The 20,499-nt window shown below is 39.8% G+C and overlaps 1 protein-coding gene across 13 annotated transcripts in view; it reads right to left on the bottom strand.

Moving 5' to 3' along the window:
• Positions 1-203: 203 nt before the first annotated feature.
• Positions 204-20,499, bottom strand: part of nav1b (neuron navigator 1b) — a 100,385-nt gene continuing 80,089 nt past the window's right edge. For 7 of the 13 annotated variants that reach the window (XM_053683732.1, XM_053683733.1, XM_053683731.1 and 4 more), the window contains 21 exons: positions 20,267-20,443; positions 19,360-19,412; positions 19,096-19,119; positions 18,666-18,743; positions 16,857-16,940; positions 15,780-15,791; positions 14,082-14,193; positions 13,831-13,952; positions 11,642-11,811; positions 11,330-11,492; positions 11,004-11,181; positions 10,297-10,388; positions 10,097-10,192; positions 9,723-9,891; positions 7,978-8,213; positions 7,145-7,299; positions 6,984-7,055; positions 6,487-6,683; positions 4,823-4,941; positions 3,942-4,139; positions 204-3,690 (listed from right to left, as the gene is read on the bottom strand). In XM_053683732.1, coding sequence (XP_053539707.1) covers positions 3,604-3,690; positions 3,942-4,139; positions 4,823-4,941; positions 6,487-6,683; positions 6,984-7,055; positions 7,145-7,299; positions 7,978-8,213; positions 9,723-9,891; positions 10,097-10,192; positions 10,297-10,388; positions 11,004-11,181; positions 11,330-11,492; positions 11,642-11,811; positions 13,831-13,952; positions 14,082-14,193; positions 15,780-15,791; positions 16,857-16,940; positions 18,666-18,743; positions 19,096-19,119; positions 19,360-19,412; positions 20,267-20,443 — 2,594 coding nt within the window. In that variant the 3' untranslated portion in view covers positions 204-3,603. The remainder of the gene's footprint in view (positions 3,691-3,941; positions 4,140-4,822; positions 4,942-6,486; positions 6,684-6,983; positions 7,056-7,144; positions 7,300-7,977; positions 8,214-9,722; positions 9,892-10,096; positions 10,193-10,296; positions 10,389-11,003; positions 11,182-11,329; positions 11,493-11,641; positions 11,812-13,830; positions 13,953-14,081; positions 14,194-15,779; positions 15,792-16,856; positions 16,941-18,665; positions 18,744-19,095; positions 19,120-19,359; positions 19,413-20,266; positions 20,444-20,499) is intronic. The other 6 variants (XM_053683741.1, XM_047158656.2, XM_053683738.1 and 3 more) reach the window with 3 other exon arrangements.

Genomic DNA, 20,499 nt, shown 5'->3' with positions numbered 1-20,499 from the left:
CTCACGCGCCAGGGAAGCAACAGAGATTCCGAGAAAGAAATGATTTCACTAATGAAAACATATAGTGCACTACAATTTGGATCATTGAAACTTTTTTTTTTAAAGTTAAAATGACATAGGCTACATTATAAAAACAAACCAACAACAACAAAAAGTATTGTGCTGTACTGACTAGACTAGATAAAGACACAGCATGAACAAGGTTAAAGAACATGGAGTGGTTTTATTATGGCGGATGAATAACGTTGGACTTGTGGTTATGCAGAGACTTCTGAAAGCATGCCAGTTCCCCACAGGTTTACAGGGTCACTCCAGACAAACAGCTCCTCTTTTACAAACCACATTTCTCTACTAGTTTTCTGAACCTAAATGATTGTTGTCGCAAATGACTTGGCTATTTACAATGTATACAGTTATGACATTATGTACAAAAAAAAAAATTAATTGGTTTAAACTATTATCTGGGGGAAAATTACAAACAAGAAGGCTATATCCTATTATAATGGCCAGACATTAGGTAGACCATTCCCAAATTCTTTTTCACACAAAGGTGACATGCTTTTACAACATTTAGAAACCCATTGCACATCTATTGCACATTGCAAGTTACATTAGATACCATACCTTTGATAGTAGACTATTTTAGTTTTGAATCAATAACAAGCATTGCATGAAATCTGTGGACTGTTCAACAACTTGTGACCCAGGGTTAGTATCCTAACCCACTGTTTTGTGTAAAACAACTTGGACAAAAATCTAGTTCTACACTTCAAGAAGTAATTCGAGCAGATCTGATGCATCAAAGGATATTTGTAGTATAACTTTGGCCAACATAGAAAAATCTCAAGGGTTTGAGATATAATTTGAGAACTACATGGTACAAATGTAATGCTCTCAAAATTCTCCAATACAATGATCAATAATGATCACTACTTGGGCAGGTAGTATAGTGTGTGTGGTAATCTATCTTAGATGTATTGCAGTTGAGAACATTTGTAAGTGGGACTGAGAGAGAGAACAAATACAAAAAAAAAAAAAAGCAAAACAACAACAAACAGTCTCACTATCATCCTCCCTCTTCACCAGTCAAAGTCAACAGTAAGTTGTTGAATAGTCCTGTTAGGGAGACACAGCACAACACAACACAGCCATCACAGTTACAGGCACATGAACCAGAGATGTGATGCAGACAGAGCACAATGGCTTCTGTTACCAACATCCTATTCCATACAGGGGCAAACATGAGGCACAGGTATAATTAATGGCTGGGCAATACTTCATTTCTTTCTCATCTGTTGCGTCAAAGCAAGACATAACACGAAGAAAAAAATGTCAAATGTGCCCCTTGGATTAAGCCATATTTTCCCAGTGGTCATTCAATTTTATGGCAAATTACCAATAATACAGTTACATTATAAAGACCAATCTATCCTCACAACATTTTTAAAATAAAATATAGATTAGCAAATGGGACCTGAAGTCCTCCAATCTCTTTTTCGGAAAGAAAGCCACTGCATGGGCTTGGCAAATAAAGCCTTGACAAGCTGTCGTAAGTCTTAAGGGATGTAATTAAATGGAAATCTCCCACAGCAGGTTGGGAATAGCAGCGCAAAGAAACCTCAGAAATAGACAATCTTACTGTATGTGAATATAAGTAATACCTATCTAAAGAATTTTGTGGCACTTTTTACTGTTCTAGATAACAAAACCCTATATGACCATTTAAAGACCCTTCCCCCCATTTTCTGTCAGTGACATATTTACATTGATGAAGATTGACAGAATACAGTGTTTAAGGCAAAATAAAAATATCAACGCAGAAACCATTTGGAATGATGCGAATTTTACAACTGATCCACTCAAATCAGTTTTGCCTGTAAACATGCATGTATTGATATGCTTTGTGTTTTCTGGTAAAGGTGAGGGAAATTACTGGTCCACCACTGCTTATTTTGAGCAATTGCACATCCTCTAGTTTTATGCAGTTACATTCCTAGCCAAGCTTATCAAAGTTCATGCCTCATATTTTTACTACAGGGCCTAAGGTCAGATCTTCGGATGAAGGAGCACGCAACTTCACCTTTAGTTTCATTACCAGAAAAATACTGTTATGATATGCTTATGATAAGTTTCGGAAGAATAATGTTAAGACGTGCCACTGCCATTTGAAGTAGAAAGGAGTGCATAAAGAGGCAGATAATGTTATTGGATGGATAGTTTGTGTCTGGTAGTTACTTCATGGAGATGCCATTGTAAGCTATGAGAACGTAAGGCTATTTTACTGAGATAAAGCACCTATAAATATAAGACCACTGTATGGGAAAAGTCATTTTCCTAGAGGTGGGTGATGTTTGATAGCACCAAATAAATCCAAACATAATCTTACGCTTGTCTAGAGTTCTCTTTTAGCTCTTAATGCACATCTGTAGGGGCAGTTTCCTACTCCGAACACCTGGCTGGTACGGAGCAGGTCTGAACACTTGAGTATTTGGTTTTTGCATTTTGAGATATTTGCACCATATGCTACAAGAGAGCCTTTAACCAAGAGTACAGCAATATTAAATAATCATATGTGAATGCCTGAGATTACCCACCCCCTGAGCTGAGATTAGTTTCAAAGCCGAATAAAATCTAACTACAGTACTGTTACATAAAAAGAATACAGAAGCGTTATGCTGTTTAGAGAGCTTACAGAAATAGCATTCAGCTACTGCAATTTGTATGAAAGCTCTCTATACGCTTTGCTATGTATGGTTGAAGTGCTGTTACTGACTTCCCCAGCATTGCCAGTAGTATGGCAATGAAGATTTTGAGATGAACACTGCCCCCTACAGGGGACAGGACGGCACACTTTGCAGGACTTTGAATTTTTATGGCATTCTACTTTGCCATTTTTTATGTTTTCATGTTTCAGAAAAAAAGAAAGTAAGAAACCCAAGGTGTTTCTATGGTTCAAAGCAATCATAGGCTTTAGCATGCAGTTTAAATTTTGGGTAGGCGATCACTGAAATGTACGGCCAGGCAGACGTGCTTGATCAGCAGCAGCACTGCCGCACACTCATCACTGCAAAGGTCTGCACGTAGAGATGGCGCTCAATTGGATTGGATTTTCTCTGTTCAGAAGCTGTGAGGTGAATGCAAGTTGTGCATACTAGCAATTAGCAGTTAACACCTGCTTCCTTGAGTTGTACTGTGGGCAGCAGTGGAACAGTAAATGCTCATGAAAAGAAAAACATATACTGATTATGCTGTATGTAAACTGTATCGTGTATAGGATCTGCAGGTACAAGCGATATATATTTCTGTTTGTAAGAAAAGTACCTATTTGGTTGTGACTAAAAGTATCTATTGGCTTTTATGACACGTTTTTATAACAAATATTCTTGCAATGTACATACATTATTATATAAACAGGAAAGCAAAACAAGGTGAGCCAACCAAGAAAAAAAAAATGGCGTATGTTCTCTGTTAGAAGAATACAGACATTTTTAGTAATTTATGACATGAACGTATATTTCAGGAGTTTGCATTAGGACCTCGGTGTTTTGTCAGAACCACTGGAGAGATGAAAGAGATCAGTGAAGGCTCAGTATGTATTTGTGTTCATAGCGTGGGCAGTTTAGGCTCTGCCTCTTTTTCTGGCGATTCAATATAATTGGCTGCCTCCTGCAGTTTTAGCAGCATTGCCATCTGCAATAGAAAAGAAATGACAGAGATCAGATGGGTGTATTAGACATTAACAACGCAGCACAGCACTACTGTGTTTTTGAACAGCATCTACTCTTCATAATACATGCTTGCATTAAAACTGTCACGCTATTCTGTGGTGTTTTTTTTTTTTTTCTTCCCCCCATTTGCACAATTCCACTATAAATATCTACTTACTGAAACACATACTTCGTTCAAAATGTTATGTTTTTAGTAAAATTGGTACAACTAACCAGTGGGTCTGACTCCATCGAGCTGGGAGGTGTTTCTTTGTGGGGCCGTTCGTCTCCAGCTTGACTAGGGCTGGCTGGCCCCGTGCTGGGTGGAGGCAGATGGAAGAGCTTGGCCTGGTCCTGCTGGGCAGACGGCCAAGGGAGAGAATCCCGCACCCACTCCACTGGGTCCTCCCACACTGCCTTCTGACCATGTGCCTGTGCCAGGAGAATGCTCGGATTACATATGTATATAATGATTCAAGTACAGAAGAAATGTTCTAGAGCGGACCCAGATTGCCATTTTGAAAGCCTCAAAAAGCATTGAACAACAAGAAATGTCAGATTTCAGATATATCATACTTTCATAATACCATATGTTGTGTTGAAATTTGTGTCATTTGATGTAATGTCTTTGTGTGTGCGCAATATCCCCCACTGTGTCAATTTTTGGCTGCACACAATGTTTACAGTTTCTTATTATTTTCACTAGTTCAGAGTACATGCATGATTTTGCACCGCCTTTTGACTGTGTTCAATGTTTACACTTTGTTATTTTTGTATTTATTAATCGTTGTAGGAGTGTGCAACTGTACAGTAGTACAAGAATTTCATTGTATATAGATGCTTACAGCACTCTTCATGCACACGACAATAAAACTTGAAACTTGAAGAGAGCACTGATATTCTGTGTAGACCCACTGTAAGTATTAGAGATGAATAAGAGAGAGATGTATAGAGAGTATTAGATGCTACTGACATTATATTTGCTATCTGATAAGCTAGAGGTCATATGTGCCACTCATTATGCGCAATGATTGTTTGAAAAGCAAAACCGTACTGTTTTAAGGCTTATAGGGCAGTCCCTAAGATATTTTCTTTGCCAGGTAAGAGTGATGTACCTTGATACCATCTTTGGCTCCCTCCTGCAGGTAAGGAATGATTGAGTGGTTCCACAGGTCAATGAACCAACAGCGAAACTCCTCAACTGTCACTGGACAGGACAGGAAAAAACACGGCCCTACAGCCCGAACACAAAGACACAAAATCATGGATGCAATATGGAAATGATTTTGTAATTCATATTGTATTGTACAACCCCAATTCTAAAAATTTGGGACAGTATGAAAAAAAATGCTAAATAACACAAACAAACAAAAAGAGTCATTTGAAAATTCAATTCGCTCTGCACTATATTGAAAACACACTATTAACACATTATTTGATGTTTTACTTTGTGAATTTAATTTATTTTTGAAAATATACACATTTCAAATCTGATGACTGCAACACACTCCAAAAAAACTGTGTAACATCATCTTTTCTTTAATAACACTTATTATGCGTGTGGGCGGAATTTTCCCCCATTCATCCATTATGCATTTCTTCAGCTGCACAACTGTACAGGGCCTTCGTTGCCTTATTTTGAGCTTCATTATGCACCACACATTCTCAATCAGAGACACGTTAAGACTGCTCAGATGGTCGTTTTCCTCTTTGGCCCAGAGAACACAACGGTTATTTTGTCCAAAAACTATTTGAAATGTCGACTCATCAGACCACAAAACACGATTCCACTGTGCTACTGTCCGTCTCAGATGAGAAGGAGCCCAGAGAAGTCGGCGGTGCTTCTGCACAGTGTTGATGTACGGCTTCTGCTTTGCATAGTAAAGCGTTACCTTGCATCTGTGGATGCAGCAGCGAATGGTGTTGAGTGACAAAGGTTTACCAAAGTGTTCCCGAGCTCACGTCAGGATCTCCATTACAGACTCATGACTGTTATTAAGACAGTGACGTATGAGGGATCGGCTCGGATATTGTGCACTGCAGAAGTTGAAATGCCCAAAAAACTACCGATTTGTCTTTGGGGAATGTTGTTCTCAAAGTGTCGGGTTATTCACTGATGCATCTGTTGGCAGATTGGCGAGCCTCTACCCATCCTTGCTCTTGAAGGACTAGGCCTTTTTCGAAGGCTGCTTATATACTATGATTAGACGATTGCCTCACCTGTTTCATATCACCTTCTTATTTCAACTTATCATATCGCTATTAGTCCTAAATTGCCCCTGTTCCAACTTTTTTGGAACATGTTGCATGCATCAATTTCAAAATAAACATTTACCTTCAAAAAACTATGATTTTTGAAGGTAAAATTTGATTTGATTAGGTAAAACATCAATTCAAACATCAAACATCAATCAGGTAAAAAAAAAAGAAGCCAAAACATTTTACCTAAATTTGATTAGGTAAAACATCAAATACCTTGTCTTTCTATGTTTTTTTTTTTTTTACAAATCACTCCTTTTTTTATTAGCATTTTTCATACGGTCCCAACTTTTTCAGAATTGGGGTTATATAGTAGAATGTCAAGTGTTACTGTGAAATGGTCCAAGCAAAGCCAAGTTTTGATTTCATTGTCTTTTAAGTTGAGCATTAGCCTATTAGCAACAGGCTTCTCAGATACATGAAAAACTGCTTAAATTCTATCTTTCTAAAGCATTCGTGTTAACTTAGAAATTACTGGCCTGGATTTTCAAAAGCTGTTCCTGTTAAAAAGCTTTCTTACCAATGAGGAAGTCAGAGGTGCTGTGCTTCTCCAGGAAAGTGTGGAGGTGGTACCAGAGCTTGGGCACCCAATCTAGCACCCGCAGGAGATCCTCATTTGTCAATCTTCTGGGGTCCTCCGCTTCCATTAGCTTCCTGTGCAGGTAGCGCACTAGAAAGCCGTTGGCTGGCTCCACGTTATTGGAGAACATAACCATCCTTCAAAGTCAAAGTGAACAGAAACTTTACAGGACGACTTGGATAAAAAATGTTACCTTGGCTAACCGTGAACAAAAGCCACTTGCAGAATGATAAACAGTGTTTGCCAATTCTTCCCCGTTAGCTTCATTTGTTATTAGCACCATTATTCATTCTGATGAATAACCGCTTTATGTTAAACACAGTAATCAGGTCTCACACTAACAAAATCTAAATCTTTTTTTTTTTTTTTTTAGGGATTCAATTATTCGCCTTCTGTTTCTATAACTGAATTAGATATGATCCAGCGTTCACACCCACCTGAAGCTAAGGTGCAGGCTGTGGTTGGGGGTCATCTTCACTGGTTGATTTGTGGTCCCTATAATGTATGGACTAAGAAATGGATATTATAGATGTTAATAAATCCTTCATTTAAAAAAAAAATGGAAAAAAGATTAAGTAAATGAACTAAATTCACTCACCATTTGTGATATTTACATGTTAAAGCACCATTAACTAATTCACTGATGGATGCAGCATCATGTACATCATCAAGCACGACAACCAGTGGGATTTCAGATGTACTAGTCTCCCGGTCAATCTGATTGGCCAGATTGGACAGGTAAAGTTGTAGATCCTGGAGATAAAAGAGAACTCGAATGAAGAACTACAGGAGGGCTCATCTTTTCAGGGAAGCAGACCCAATATTTAAATTGTAATAAAAGGTAGATAATATATAGGGTGAGGCAAATGAAACATTTTTCTAGAGGAATCAAATGGAGATAATGTAGAAGAATTAAACACTTTTATGATACCTATTTTCTATGCAAAATAAAAATAAAAATTCAGATTTTCATTTGACTCACCCTCATATTAATACATTTTGAACACCTGTCAATATACGCACACCCACTTTTTTTTTTGGTAAGCTGCAAATCCTATGTTTTTCAAAATCAAAGTTCATTGGTTTTAGACTTGCTTTTATAGAAGAAACACACTGGTGTAATATCAGCAGAGAGTTCAATCAGTAGCTGACAAGGGACGAAGTAAAAGAAAATATGCTAATATATGCATCTCTGCTTTACACTATAAAATTCCCAGATTTTCCAGAAAGCATGGGAACCCTGTTGTTTTGTCACATTTAATACGATGTTAAGCAAAATATTTAAAAACTCGATTATTTATTCACGGCCAGTGTTCAACATCACATGAAAAAGAAAAAAAAAAAACAACAACACGACATTAAAAATATACTTTTACTACCCTTGCACCTCTGAGAATCCAGACCTCAGTCTATCTGATCAGTGCGGTTTACCTTGCAAGTTTGACGGTGCATGTTGAAAGAGACTGCGATGGCAGGGGTGATCTCTCGTGCACTGCGCTCCACCAGGTATTCGGCGAGGCGGGAGGAGAGGTAAGTCTTCCCTGTGCCGCTGGGCCCTGACAGGATCAAGCGGCGGTGCTTCAGCAGCAGACTAATGTAGTGCTGTATCATAGGCTTCGGGATGAGCGTCTCAAACACCACGTTGTCCACGCACTTCTCCTTCAGACCTGCAGTGGAGATAGAGATGTGTGTATAATGGGATTGGGCAGTGTTATGACACAAGGTTCAGTGCTCCTCAGATACACTTAAAGAGCTATCTAGGGAAAGCTCATATATGTCCCTGGCCTCGAACTAATTAAAGCTGCCTGTTAAATGAACAGCATCTAAATCATTTGCAATTAGTACAGTTTTACTTGGTTCTAATGCTGTGACAAGAAACTAATTCTCCTAGAAACTTTACACCTCAGGGGAGAAAAAAACCCCCCAAGCTATTTCATTTTAATTTTTTTTGCATTAACAATAGTAAGAAACAGGTGACACCAACAGCTGAGTGAGTGAATAGTTTAGCCATCTGATGTTTATCTCGATAGCAGCCTCATATGGTCTCTATAAACTGCTGAGTGCAGTCTGCCCTGAAAAGAACCTTTAATTTAAGGAGTCGGAGTGCATCACTGCCATATCTCTAATACAGGAGTGAAGGAGTTGAAAAGAGACATTGCAGCCAGACAGGACCTCCCCTCTGATTGTCTGGGAAAGTTGCAAGATTCATTTTCCAAGAACACGATTCAGCATTCTTTCCTGGCGATGAGTGTGTGCAGCTTGAGCAGCTCATCATGGCCAATGCGAGAAATCGAAACTATTTTATCAAACAAAGAAAGTAAATCTTTAATCCCCCAACCTGCTCGAGAAAGACTATTTTGAAAATAGCATTGCATTCTCTGTAATCAGAGTTAGAGACTATAAATGTCAGAATGTGCTTGGTCTCTAAGACTGAATTATAAAATAATGTGAAGCCCTCTGAGTTTTTTTTTTAAACCTCAAGCCAAAACAAGTTCAGTATGTTTCACATTATAATGATCCACAACTACTTAACAAACACGTTCCCTTTCTGTTAAAAATAAATAAATAAAAAATTCATATTGAGGCTTAGGGTGCTTTCACATATGCAGCTTTTAGTCCATTTGAATCGAACCCTGCTGCGTTTTCCAGTGAGGAGCTCTCGGTATGGTTCCAATCAAACTCTATCGCGGTTTGATCGCAGTGAGAAAATGATTTGAAAAAAGACTAAATAAACAATGGATGCGATACACAAAATGTTAACTAGTCATGTCTAGAATTATCTAGTAATGTATTGCGTGCGGCTCCGTGTACACCGTGCTCGAGGGGTTTTTATGATTTCTACGCTCAATTTTCAGGAGGTTTGTTTACATTTTTTCCCTTTGGCATATTTCTAACAAATGAATTAAGGAGTTTTACACATGCATTTTCAGCCCTATTTGCTCCTCAGCCCATGTTATTTGACTTTTTTTTCATTTGTTTAATTATGTGCAGTGAGAAAACAAACCAAAAAGTATCAACTTCACTCTGATTAGGACTCAGTAACCAGACTAATAGGTGTGAAAGCACCTTTTAGAATTTGGGCAAAATTATGGGTGATGGTACTATCAATGTAAAAGAAAGAAAAACAAAAAAAACAAAATCAGTGTAACCCTCTTAACCCGCCTTTACCCACTAACCTTTGAGAGCCACGTTAATGCAGGTGGAACTCTTGCTAAGGCAGCGTACTGGTGGAGTCTCGGGTGGCTGAGCTCCTAGCACTCTCTTCAGATGACTGAGGCTGTAGCTGTAAATGGAGTCCTGAGACAGGCCCAGGCTGGAGCTCGGGTCCACCACTGATAAGTAGTCCTGGACGAACATAAACATGGCGTTTGGGATGCAGGAGAGGTAAAAATGACTGCATTTTTCAAACAACAAATTATCCTAATGTTGTCATCTGCATAGCTTTAGAACACAAAATACATACTTAAGTGTTAACAGATATGTTAACCAGGCTACATATTGAAGATACTTCACAATAGTAGTCGGCTGTGTCTGTAGCCCTGCAACTCACTTTAAAAGCTTGGCAGATGGCAGAGTCGAGCGTGCTCCAATCAGTCGGCCCACTGAGTTTGACCATGCCAATGAAGAATTCCAGTTGCTTAACCTCCTGTGTGAAAAGGTCAGTGGTGTAAACTCTGTAGTTAAACATCCTTGTACGTTATGACTGGAAAGAGAATATTAAATCCAAGGTACTGTAGCGGTGAGACATACCTCATTAAAGACTTGCTGGTTGGGTATGCGCACTAGCACTCTGACAACGCTCTCATCCTTCTGTAGGGTCGAGGTAGGACTGTGAAATACATCTGCCAGAAAAAATAAGAAAAAAACAAACAAAACAGCCATTCATTTCCAAAACTAAAATAGTTTCTATGAATAATAATAATAATAATAATAACTAAATTGCATTAAATTGTATTCAAAATGTATGTATGTCTTAAAAATAGATACATTTTATCTATTTGTATTCTAACAAGAGAACTTTTATAAACAACAATAATCATTCGTTCATTTCATTCATCTTCATTACGTGCTGGTCAGGGCTGTGGTGAATCTGGAGCCTGTTAGGGGATACTGGGCATGAGCAACGTGCAAATACAATTTGAATGGGATCCACCATGCCCACACACACACATCGATCTAGTTTAGCCAATCCACCTACTGGGTATGTTTCAGGGAGGTGGGTGGAAACCAAAGGGAAACCCACACAGACATGGGAAGGACATGCATAACTCCACACGGACAGTAAACCAAACTCAGCATCGACCGTGGGATCCTGCTGTGTCGTGAGGCAGCCATACTACCTGCTGCACCACCCAGCATTACTCAGTAGATTAGAAAGCCATGTCCGATTGAGATGCCTGTAAAGTATTTGCGGTCTTGCTAAATATGGTGTGAACATCCTGTATGTTCGACCTCACCTGTGTTTAAGCTTTCAGTTGCTCCCATGCTAAAGGTTTTGCTAAGAGATGCCACAGATTGCCGTGGTGACAAGGTGCCCAATGAGCCCAGCCCAGACGACTGGGAAGTGGAGCTGGGAGGTCTGGAGACACCAGTTTTCAACTGGTCATTTTCTGCCTTCAGATTTTCTACAGTCATCTGAATGAGAAGACAATTACAGAGAAATGTGATCTCTACTGTTATGCAACATCTATTGGTGTTCTTTATTTACTCGTGTATTACAAGCATTGTGTGTGTGTGTGTGTGTGTGTGTGTGTGTGTGCGCACTCTGACTTTCTTCACACACCTGCATCTTGCTCATGGCTTCCTGTAGCTGCTCCAGCTGGTGAGCAGAACTAAGGGCCTCCAGCCGGATATCTGTAAGTTTGCGTTCCTTTTCCCAGAGTTCAGAGCGCAGCTCAGACACCACCTTCTCTTCGGTTTCTGTGCCGTCGCTGCTATCGCCCAGTCTGAACCAAAAACGCATTTTCTTTAAACCTTAATTGTTTGTAAATGTGGTCAACATTGCTAAATGAGTCCCAATAAAATAAAATAAAAAGTTTTGTTTAGAAGAATTAGAAGACTAGAAGACTAGTTATATTGAGAAATCGTCTCTTACATAGAGGAGGAGGCAGAAGTAGGTGGATTTATAGAGAATGGTGTTTTTTCCACATCGTGATGGATTTTCGGGGACGAGGGAGTTGAGGACTCTGGGGTGGCAATTTCCTCAATATCCGAGTACGACTTGGAGCCCTTCTTATAGAAAGCCCTGTTAAAGGAACTTCTCAACTGCAGAAACAGAAAGGACAACAACATACAGATACATGTTAATACATGACTCCTGCATAGTGTAGTCAAGGGTAAAATATATGGAAGTACAGAAAATAGAAGAGCAAATAAATGAAGCACAACTCAATTGATGAAGCACAAAAAAAAAACCTTCATGGAATGAGTAAGCATGTCTACTTATCGTGATGGGATAAATGCCCTTATGCATAAGAAACGAAACACGGTGTTTCAGATCCAAATGTCTATATTCAAGAGTAAGACTTCATAAGCATGTCGTAAGAGTCTCCTCACAAGGCAGAATCCAACTACAGCAGCTGTACAGGATGTAAACTGTAAATGCTGACAGTCGATGATCATCTAATATTATGTCCACATAATATATTAGAACATCTAATCCATGATAAACAAACACCACAAGCTCACGTTTACATTTATATTTACCAATGAGCTCATGCGTTAAAGAATAGAATATTAAATAATAGTTTAATTTACTGTTAAAGCATGATATAAATGACCTGGTGATTGTACAGCTTTAGTCTTAGCACATTTTAGCCTTGATTTGTTTGATCTTCACAGATTTTTAATATAAAGAAAAATGCCATTAGAGTATGAGTCATTGGTGTTGAATGGTAAGGACTCATCAGAGAAACGAGGGTCGGGGGTGGGGTGGGGGGTGTTTTCTTTTCTGATTAGGTGGGAATGGTGGGGTTTGGGAAAATCACTCACCTCATACACCTTAAAGGAGAGAAGGGGAAGGCATAGGAAAAAGATCAGACTCATACTTAATGTTGTTCCCAATGCACAATGCAATAGCACACAATAATACACATATAGAGAAAGCAAGTGTATGTGTGTGTGTGAGAGAGAGAGAGAGAGAGAGAGAGAGAGAGAGAGAGAGAGAGAGAGAGAGAGAGAGAACGAGAGAAACTGGTAAACATTAAGATCATTGCTAACCTGAAATTGACAGGTTGAATTTTTTGTACTATTTCTGTTTTAAATAACAGTTAGGACTAGAAGACACAGAAATATACAGATGGGTGACAATTTTAAGGAAAAAACTAAAGGTTCGGTTATTTCGCTATTTAACTGCCATTTGTCCACAAAAGGTCACTGAAAAATCAGTAAAAAGTTATTGTGACTGATCACTTTCATCATGTGATGAAAGGATTTCTATCCTGATGGGAGTTATCTATTCCAGGATTACAATGCTCATATCCACAGGGTACGTGGGTTCACTGAATGGTCAATGATGCTGTATGGAAATTATGCAAATCATATGCTACTAACTCTTGCAGTCACTAGATCTCAAAACATGGACGATCTTTCGAAAGAACAGTATTGAATATACATAATACAGAACGTCCAGTTTTGCAGCTCTTCTGGTAGCTCATGGCAGCCCAACACCTAAGATAATGTATATTAGTTTTTCCTTTAATTTGTCACCTGATGAGAATTTGATTGCTTTCTGAAATAGTCTTCAAGATCAACGTGATGAATTCGTCACTGATGTAAAAGGAGGCGCTGAACAAAGACCATGTGTATTGATACCGTATTCAAACGGTGCTTCACTATTTCAGCTACATTTTCTAGTTTCAGTTTGAAAAAGTGAAAAATTCAGTTTGCAGAGGCTAAGGAGAAGTACAAGCAAACACACTTCTTTTTAATATCGTTAAATAAAAATGTCAACTCTGCAACACTGGCTCTTACTGAGAAAGTCAAGGATGAACAATAGGGAGAACACACAAGTAATAGAGTTAAAAAGCCAGTAATTCTTTCATTTCACTACTGATTGAGCAAAGAAACTGGTGGTATTTTCAGACCTATCATGGTGTAACGAACGTACATTTTTGTGTATTTTAGAAGAATTGAAATTTGTGTACAGATAAACCAATAAACAAATGGAAAGAGATATTACTTTAGTGTGCCCATCCTTATCACAGATATGGCCAAGAAAACCTGCTGTGGTTAGAAAAAAGTTGGCCTGACTGTCCTCTGTCCAAAAGTACATCGTTATCTTACCCAGCTTTTCTTCTTCTTTTTCTTGGCATCCTGTTCCTTCAGGCTACCCAAGCTGGAATGGCTGGTGATACTGTTCATGCTGGCAATGCTCTCAGATGAGTTCTGCCTGTTAATCTGTAGTTCTGGAGAGAGACAGAAGCAATGAAAGGGTAGAGAGTGAGGTCGTTGTTTTTGGTATCGGGATACAGTACAGTCAAACTGATCAGCTTCAGGTCTAATCATTTTCAATGTTTGGATTAAAAGGTCCAGACCTTTGGGTGTGGACTCAGGGGCGTTGAGTGCACCCTGGATGATAACCTGGGCCTCGGTGTTCTTGGATTTCAATATATCAATGGTGTCCCTCAGGTCCTGTAGCTCAACGTCCTGCAAGTACAAGACATACGAGATGCCGGTATCATTGACATGCAAATATGGTGAATGACACTATAAACATTTGTATTTGCTGTGACGAAACTCCTAGAATAGTCTAATCTCGAACTGCATGTGTCTCATCGTTCTCTCACCTTTATATCCTCCCCATCCCTCCCGATTCTGCAACGGGCTAATGGAAACGCAGTCCGATTTTTACTCTCAGTGCCTTGAGAGATAATACTAAGTGCCTCCTGAAAGCATGAGCTCATCATCTACTCAGTAGAGCAGTGTAAGTGCTTTATAAAGCAGAACACGTCGAACATGATACTGCCGCTTGAATCGAGCCGACTTCTGCCACCAGTTTTTCCAAAGTGGCCAGAAACACAAACCAGACAGACACCATTTATCAATCCTCTTGAAGCAGACACCCAACAAGAGCACCCATAGCGTCTTTGAATTCACACCATTTAATCTCACTCAGAACTAAAGTTCAAATTGTACTCGCGGCGCACGAAGGTTATTTTTACGAGGCAAGGATTCAAGGATAACTAAATGAGGACACAAGCACATTTTCACTGATGTTCTGGAAGCCATCCTGAACAACAACTACCACTCTAGAAAGTGCTGGGTTAATTGTAACCAAATTTGGGTCATTTCACGTAACTCAGTGCTGGCTCAGAGTACAAGAGAACAAACCTTGGGTTAATTTGTCCTTGACGTGATTGGGTTATATGAAGATCTTTGTCTATCCAAAATCTGGTTCATTATGACCCAACCAGGGGTCATTTTTTATCCTTATTTCTGGATTGTTCAGCTTGCTTGTGATTATGTATGACCCAGATAGGGCATTTTGAATTAGAAACAAATAACTATAATTTTGCTTTTACTTTTCTAGGGTGTATTTATTTGTTTGCCTTTATTTAAAGAACTTCTGCAACAATTACAATTAGTTTGTTATAAGGCCTATGTTTAAAAAATGACTTAATCAAGAATGAATTTTAAACACCAAAACCAATTGTAGAATTACATTTACATTTTTTATTTCTTCAAAAAAAAAAAAAAGTGTCAAAAGTATTCTCCAATAAAATGTATTTAATAAAAATAATTTGCATGTTTTCTCAAAAAAGTGGGAAGTGGGGCTCATGGGGGAAAAGTTTGAATACGTCTGGCCTAATGTTAATAAAGCTCCTAAAGCAGAGGTGATCAAACTGTGGAGAGTGGGGTGAAGGGTGAAATAGAAAATACCAAAAAATACGGGGAAAGAACTCTAAAATATGCCAAAAGAGCTGTCTTTTTTCCATGGCAAAAACAGCAGATGAGCCAATGGACATTTGCGCAGTCACACTCCCTTGGAAGCCACACCCCCTTGGAAGCCACACCCAAAAATGAATTCAAAATCAAGCAAACTCTGTGACGTCATCACAAGGCACATTGAGTCAAAGCCCTTTTCAGTTCATGTGCCTCGAACATGAGTACAGCTAAGCGGTCTCATTAACTGACAAGCATTAACCGAAAGACCGTGCGAAACAATTTTGCGCTATTGCAATTTCGCCAATTCAAGCGACAAAGGACAGGCTGGAAGTGACAGTCCAACAAACCTGGCCTGCCTGCTACAGCGAGCAGCACCCGAGGACCCGCAAACCAGCCCGCAGCCAGAAGAGGACATCAGCCAAGGAGAGAGGGACAGTGGTGTTAGGGTCAGGGTTATACTGCTCACTCACACACTCATGTTCCCACACACACACACACACACACACACACACACACACACACACACTAACATGTTAAGACAGTACTGGGATCAGATTGAGATAATTTCCATTGTACATGTAACACAATCATAGAATGCAATAATAAAACATTGCCAAGATGCAAGAGTGCACCGGAGGTGCTGGAAAACACTACTGCTTGATGTTTACTGAACCCAGTTCTGTAGAAAGGGGGGAAAAAAGGCTTTTGAAGGGGAGATCTGCTTGATGTAGGTTAGTGAACGTTGACAGTGAGAGGTGGAACGCTATGCATCTACAATCATTACAGTGATTCATCCAGTGATATGACCTATATATATATATTTTTTTTTAAAAACCCATTTCTCTAAATTTGGTCATTTTTCTAATTCCATAATTTTGGTGCTTAAAAGATGCACTGAAATGAGGGCCCTCATTTTCTGTCAAGGTAAAATTTTGAATGTGTTTAGCTCACAGAAAATGCCTGGACAGAGCTTAAGAATGCGGTTTATTTACTTTACTCTCCTGCACTCAGACACGTCCAAACACTTTGCAGATCAATAATGTGGGACTAGGCAATATTCTTCATAAGGGTCATCAGGTCTGCTGTATTATTAGACTCTTTTTTTCATGCTGTTCTATTCTATTTTATTAGCCAGTTAATCATAGGCAATAAAAGCCCTGGGCAAATGGGATGACTTGGCCTTTTTTTTTTTTTTTAATAATTATACACTGCAGCAGTTTGAGTTCTCAGGACAGTGGGCCTCAGGGGGAAACAAATGGAACATCTGCCTTAAAGGATACATAATGCATCACACACACTCACACTCACACACACTCACACACACTCACACACACTCACACACACTCACACACACTCACACACACTCACACACACTCACACACACTCACACACACTCACACACACTCACACACACACTCACTTACCTTCTGCTCAGAGCTGACAGACAGGCTTTGCAGGCGAGCAGTCATAAGCGTCAGACTCTGTTCAAAAGCTGCGACCAGGTTGGCCTGCAAGAGAAAAATGGAGCATTAGTGATGGGACAGACACGGACACACAGAACAACACTGAGTACACCTCACACACGAGTGTGTGTGTGTCCATCCAAGCTGGCGAGAAGGATGGGAGACGACAACGCAGAAAGGCTGTGGAACATGGAGGGGCGAAGTGATGAGCTGAACAGAAACTGACCTGGACGATGGAAGGATAAATACACGAGATCTGGCATTTGTCCACACACAGCATTTAGCACAATGTGCTGAATGAACACCACAAAGTGATTCTGGTCGCACTGTGCATGCGATCTTAAAAGAATGCGTGGAACATATGAATACTATTAATGAATCACTTTAAATGATTCCATTTCTGAGCTCTTATTCATGTGTGTGTGTACTGCTCAAGTGCTCATGAGCCATCCTTCCACAAACATTATACTTATCAACAAAACTATGACATCATCAGCATTTAGCTGATGTCCAGATGACACCTGATTAATGAACTCCACTTGACATCATCAACCAGCACCGGGCTGGGGGGTGTAGGGGGTGGGGCCTGCAGAGGGGCGAGGTTAAAATCATGCAACAGTGACAAAGGACAGGCTGGAAGTGACAGTCCAACAAACCTGGCCTGCCTGCTAGAGCGAGCAGCCCCCGAGGACCCGCAAACCAGCCCGCAGCCAGAAGAGGACATCAGCCAAGGAGAGAGGGACAGTGGTGTTAGGGTCAGGGTTATACTGCTCACTCACACACTCATGTTCCCACACACACACAAACATGTTAAGACAGTACTGGGATCAGATTGAGATAATTTCCATTGCACATGTAACACAATCATAGAAACTACTAAAACATTGCCAAGATGCAAGAGTGCACTAGAGGTGCTGGAATACACTACTGCATGATGCTTACTGAACCCAGTTCTGTAGAAAGGAAAAAAAAAAAATGGAAAAAAGAAAAAAAAAAGGCTTTTGAAGGGGAGATCTGCTTGATGTAGGTTAGTGAACGTTGTCAGTGAAAGGTGGAACGCTATGCATCTACAATCATTACAGTGATTCATCCAGTGATATGAAAAAATATTTTTTTTTTACCCAATTTTCTTTAAATTTGGTCATTTTATAATTCCCACCCAGTAGCTAGCTCTCTCCAATGACACCATAGATACCAACTGGGCAGGGTGAAGGCTAACACATGCTTCCTCGAAGACACACGACGCCACCACATCTGCTGCTCATGCTGTGCCATAGGGTCAGCTGAACACGCTCTGAGGAACGTGCCATCCACCCTCTTCCACATACAGTACATGAGCTCAGAGATGCCCACGATTGGTCAGAGTGTCACTTTAATTGACAGGGGGCAGAGTATGCCATCCGTCCCACCCAAGACAGCAAGATCGATTTTGCTCTCTTGGATGGTTGTGGCACTGTCTGGTTTCAACCTCACGACCTCACGACCTGATCGAGATGTTGCACCACTCAGGAGCCCCCTGCTGTTAGATTTAATAACGGGATACAAAAATAACTATTCAAGAACCTAGGAGAATTTCTGAATATTTAAATGATGGCGCATGAACATGTTAACAAAACAGCAAAAGGCCATTCGCACAGACCACAAACAAGACATTTAAATTAAAATAAATAAATCACAGCGTAAAAAGGCGAGTCTCGGTGAAAGCAGCCGAGTCAAGAGACTGCCACATACGAGGTGCGCTGCTGGTGTTTGGAACATGTCGGTACATACGTTAGCAGATAGCTGACTCGTCAGGTTCGCCACTTTGTCTTGAGATGCTTCAAGTTCACGCCGTAGTTTTCGGATTTGCTGTGAGGAAAGATAAAGTCTAGCCGTTAGTTCTTCCGTCTCCGCTACCAAACCAGAGACTGATGAGGATTCTTTGGAAAACACTGATGTGTATTATCATAAATAACATGTCGGCTTATAACATAAAATGCACGTAAAAATGAGGAATGTTTTAAACAGTAAGCCACGCCAGCTTATCAAAGGAGTGAGTTGAGGGCGTGCATAGCGTGTTCGACTGCAGATAAATATACAATTCTACTAGGACTGGACTAGACAACATTCTTAAAGTGGAAGCCAGTTGATGAAGCAAAGATTGCAGCCATAACCATAGACATAAACATGAAACAAGAAAGTGCTGACAGGACAGACTTACCTCTCCCTGCATTCTCTCCTCTGTCTGAGAACGCATGATGAAAGAAACAGAGGTGGGAGCAGTAAGACAGATTGAGAAAGCTCAGGATTGAGTGCAGCACAGAAAGATTTTTGGCAGCTTTTTAATATATAATCGCTAAATTACATTATATATACTGTATATGGTAAAAAGCACTAATATACAAGATTGAAAATATGGAATTAAAATGTAAAAATATATAGAGTATTTAGCCAGCGTGTTTCCTTCTGGACACTTTGTACTTACTGATGAGTAGTTAGACGATGCATTGGAGGCCAGGGAGAGGACAGAACCATGTACTGAAAAAAAAAACGAATATACAGAAAAATAACTGGCACCAATAATACAGCAGGGGGCATTATAGAGCTCATAAAATATGTAGTGTAAAAAAAGCGACTACAGTTTTAGTGGTTTCATAAAGTCGAGAAAAGAAAAAAATATATACCTAACCAGTTTGATGACGCACCCACAAACATAAGTTGTTGTCTTATCTTACAATTACATGTGATGCGTGAAATGGAATGATCCGACACAGTGTGTGGCAGAAAAGCAAATAACCCAGTACAATCCGATAATGAAACAGATTCAACCAGAGAGTCACATGTATTTACAGACATAAAGGTGATTCATGCGTGCTCTGTATCGTCTACTGGGACTACTGAGAGACAGATTAGTGTGAATTATGTGGTAAGTCAAATCTACAAAATCTACCAATAAAGGGTGGGAAGATGAAAAATTAGAAAAAATAAGTTAGATTATGGTGTGTTTAGTAACAGAGAGGGTAGAGAACCCCTTGAAAACCTTTGGAGGCACGTTAGCTTCTGATGACAACTGCAGACATTTGATTTTATCGAGTTTATATTTATATCGAGTTTCTATATAAATATTCAGTACATTCACCTCCCGAATATGATTTGGTCAGTTAGACCAGCTGTAACTGATTTTTACCTTGAAGCCACAGAACAATAAATTAGCAACTTGCAGACCACAACACTGTGTTTAATTATTATTGCTTGGTCGCAATTTATGATCATGTTATTTTTTCAGTCACACGTCTAGTTTCACTCAGATTACACTTCAATACCGTAGATGTCACGAAATACATGACCACCCTAAACTGCCTAATCTATAGAACATCTATGGACAGACTCACCATCCTCTCCAGGCTCCCGGAAGGATCCAGAGCGCATCATGCTCTTAGGCCGGTCGGCCAGCGACATGGAGCTTCCCAGTGGGGAACTTGCATACAGGTCGTAGCTGCCCTCATTGGCTGGGATACTGTTGGAGCGAGTGATGCGAGGGGTGGTGCTTGAGCTTGTAATGGGAGCCACTGTGAGAGACACAAGACAGACAAAAGTATACGGATTTTACGAAGTAGACCAAGAC

Source organism: Ictalurus punctatus, chromosome 11, assembly GCF_001660625.3.
Source record: "Ictalurus punctatus breed USDA103 chromosome 11, Coco_2.0, whole genome shotgun sequence".
In the NCBI taxonomy this organism is placed as follows: Eukaryota; Metazoa; Chordata; class Actinopteri; order Siluriformes; family Ictaluridae; genus Ictalurus; species Ictalurus punctatus.
The sequence above is the reverse complement of the archived record's forward strand: the minus strand, read 5'-3'. Positions and strand labels throughout refer to the sequence as shown.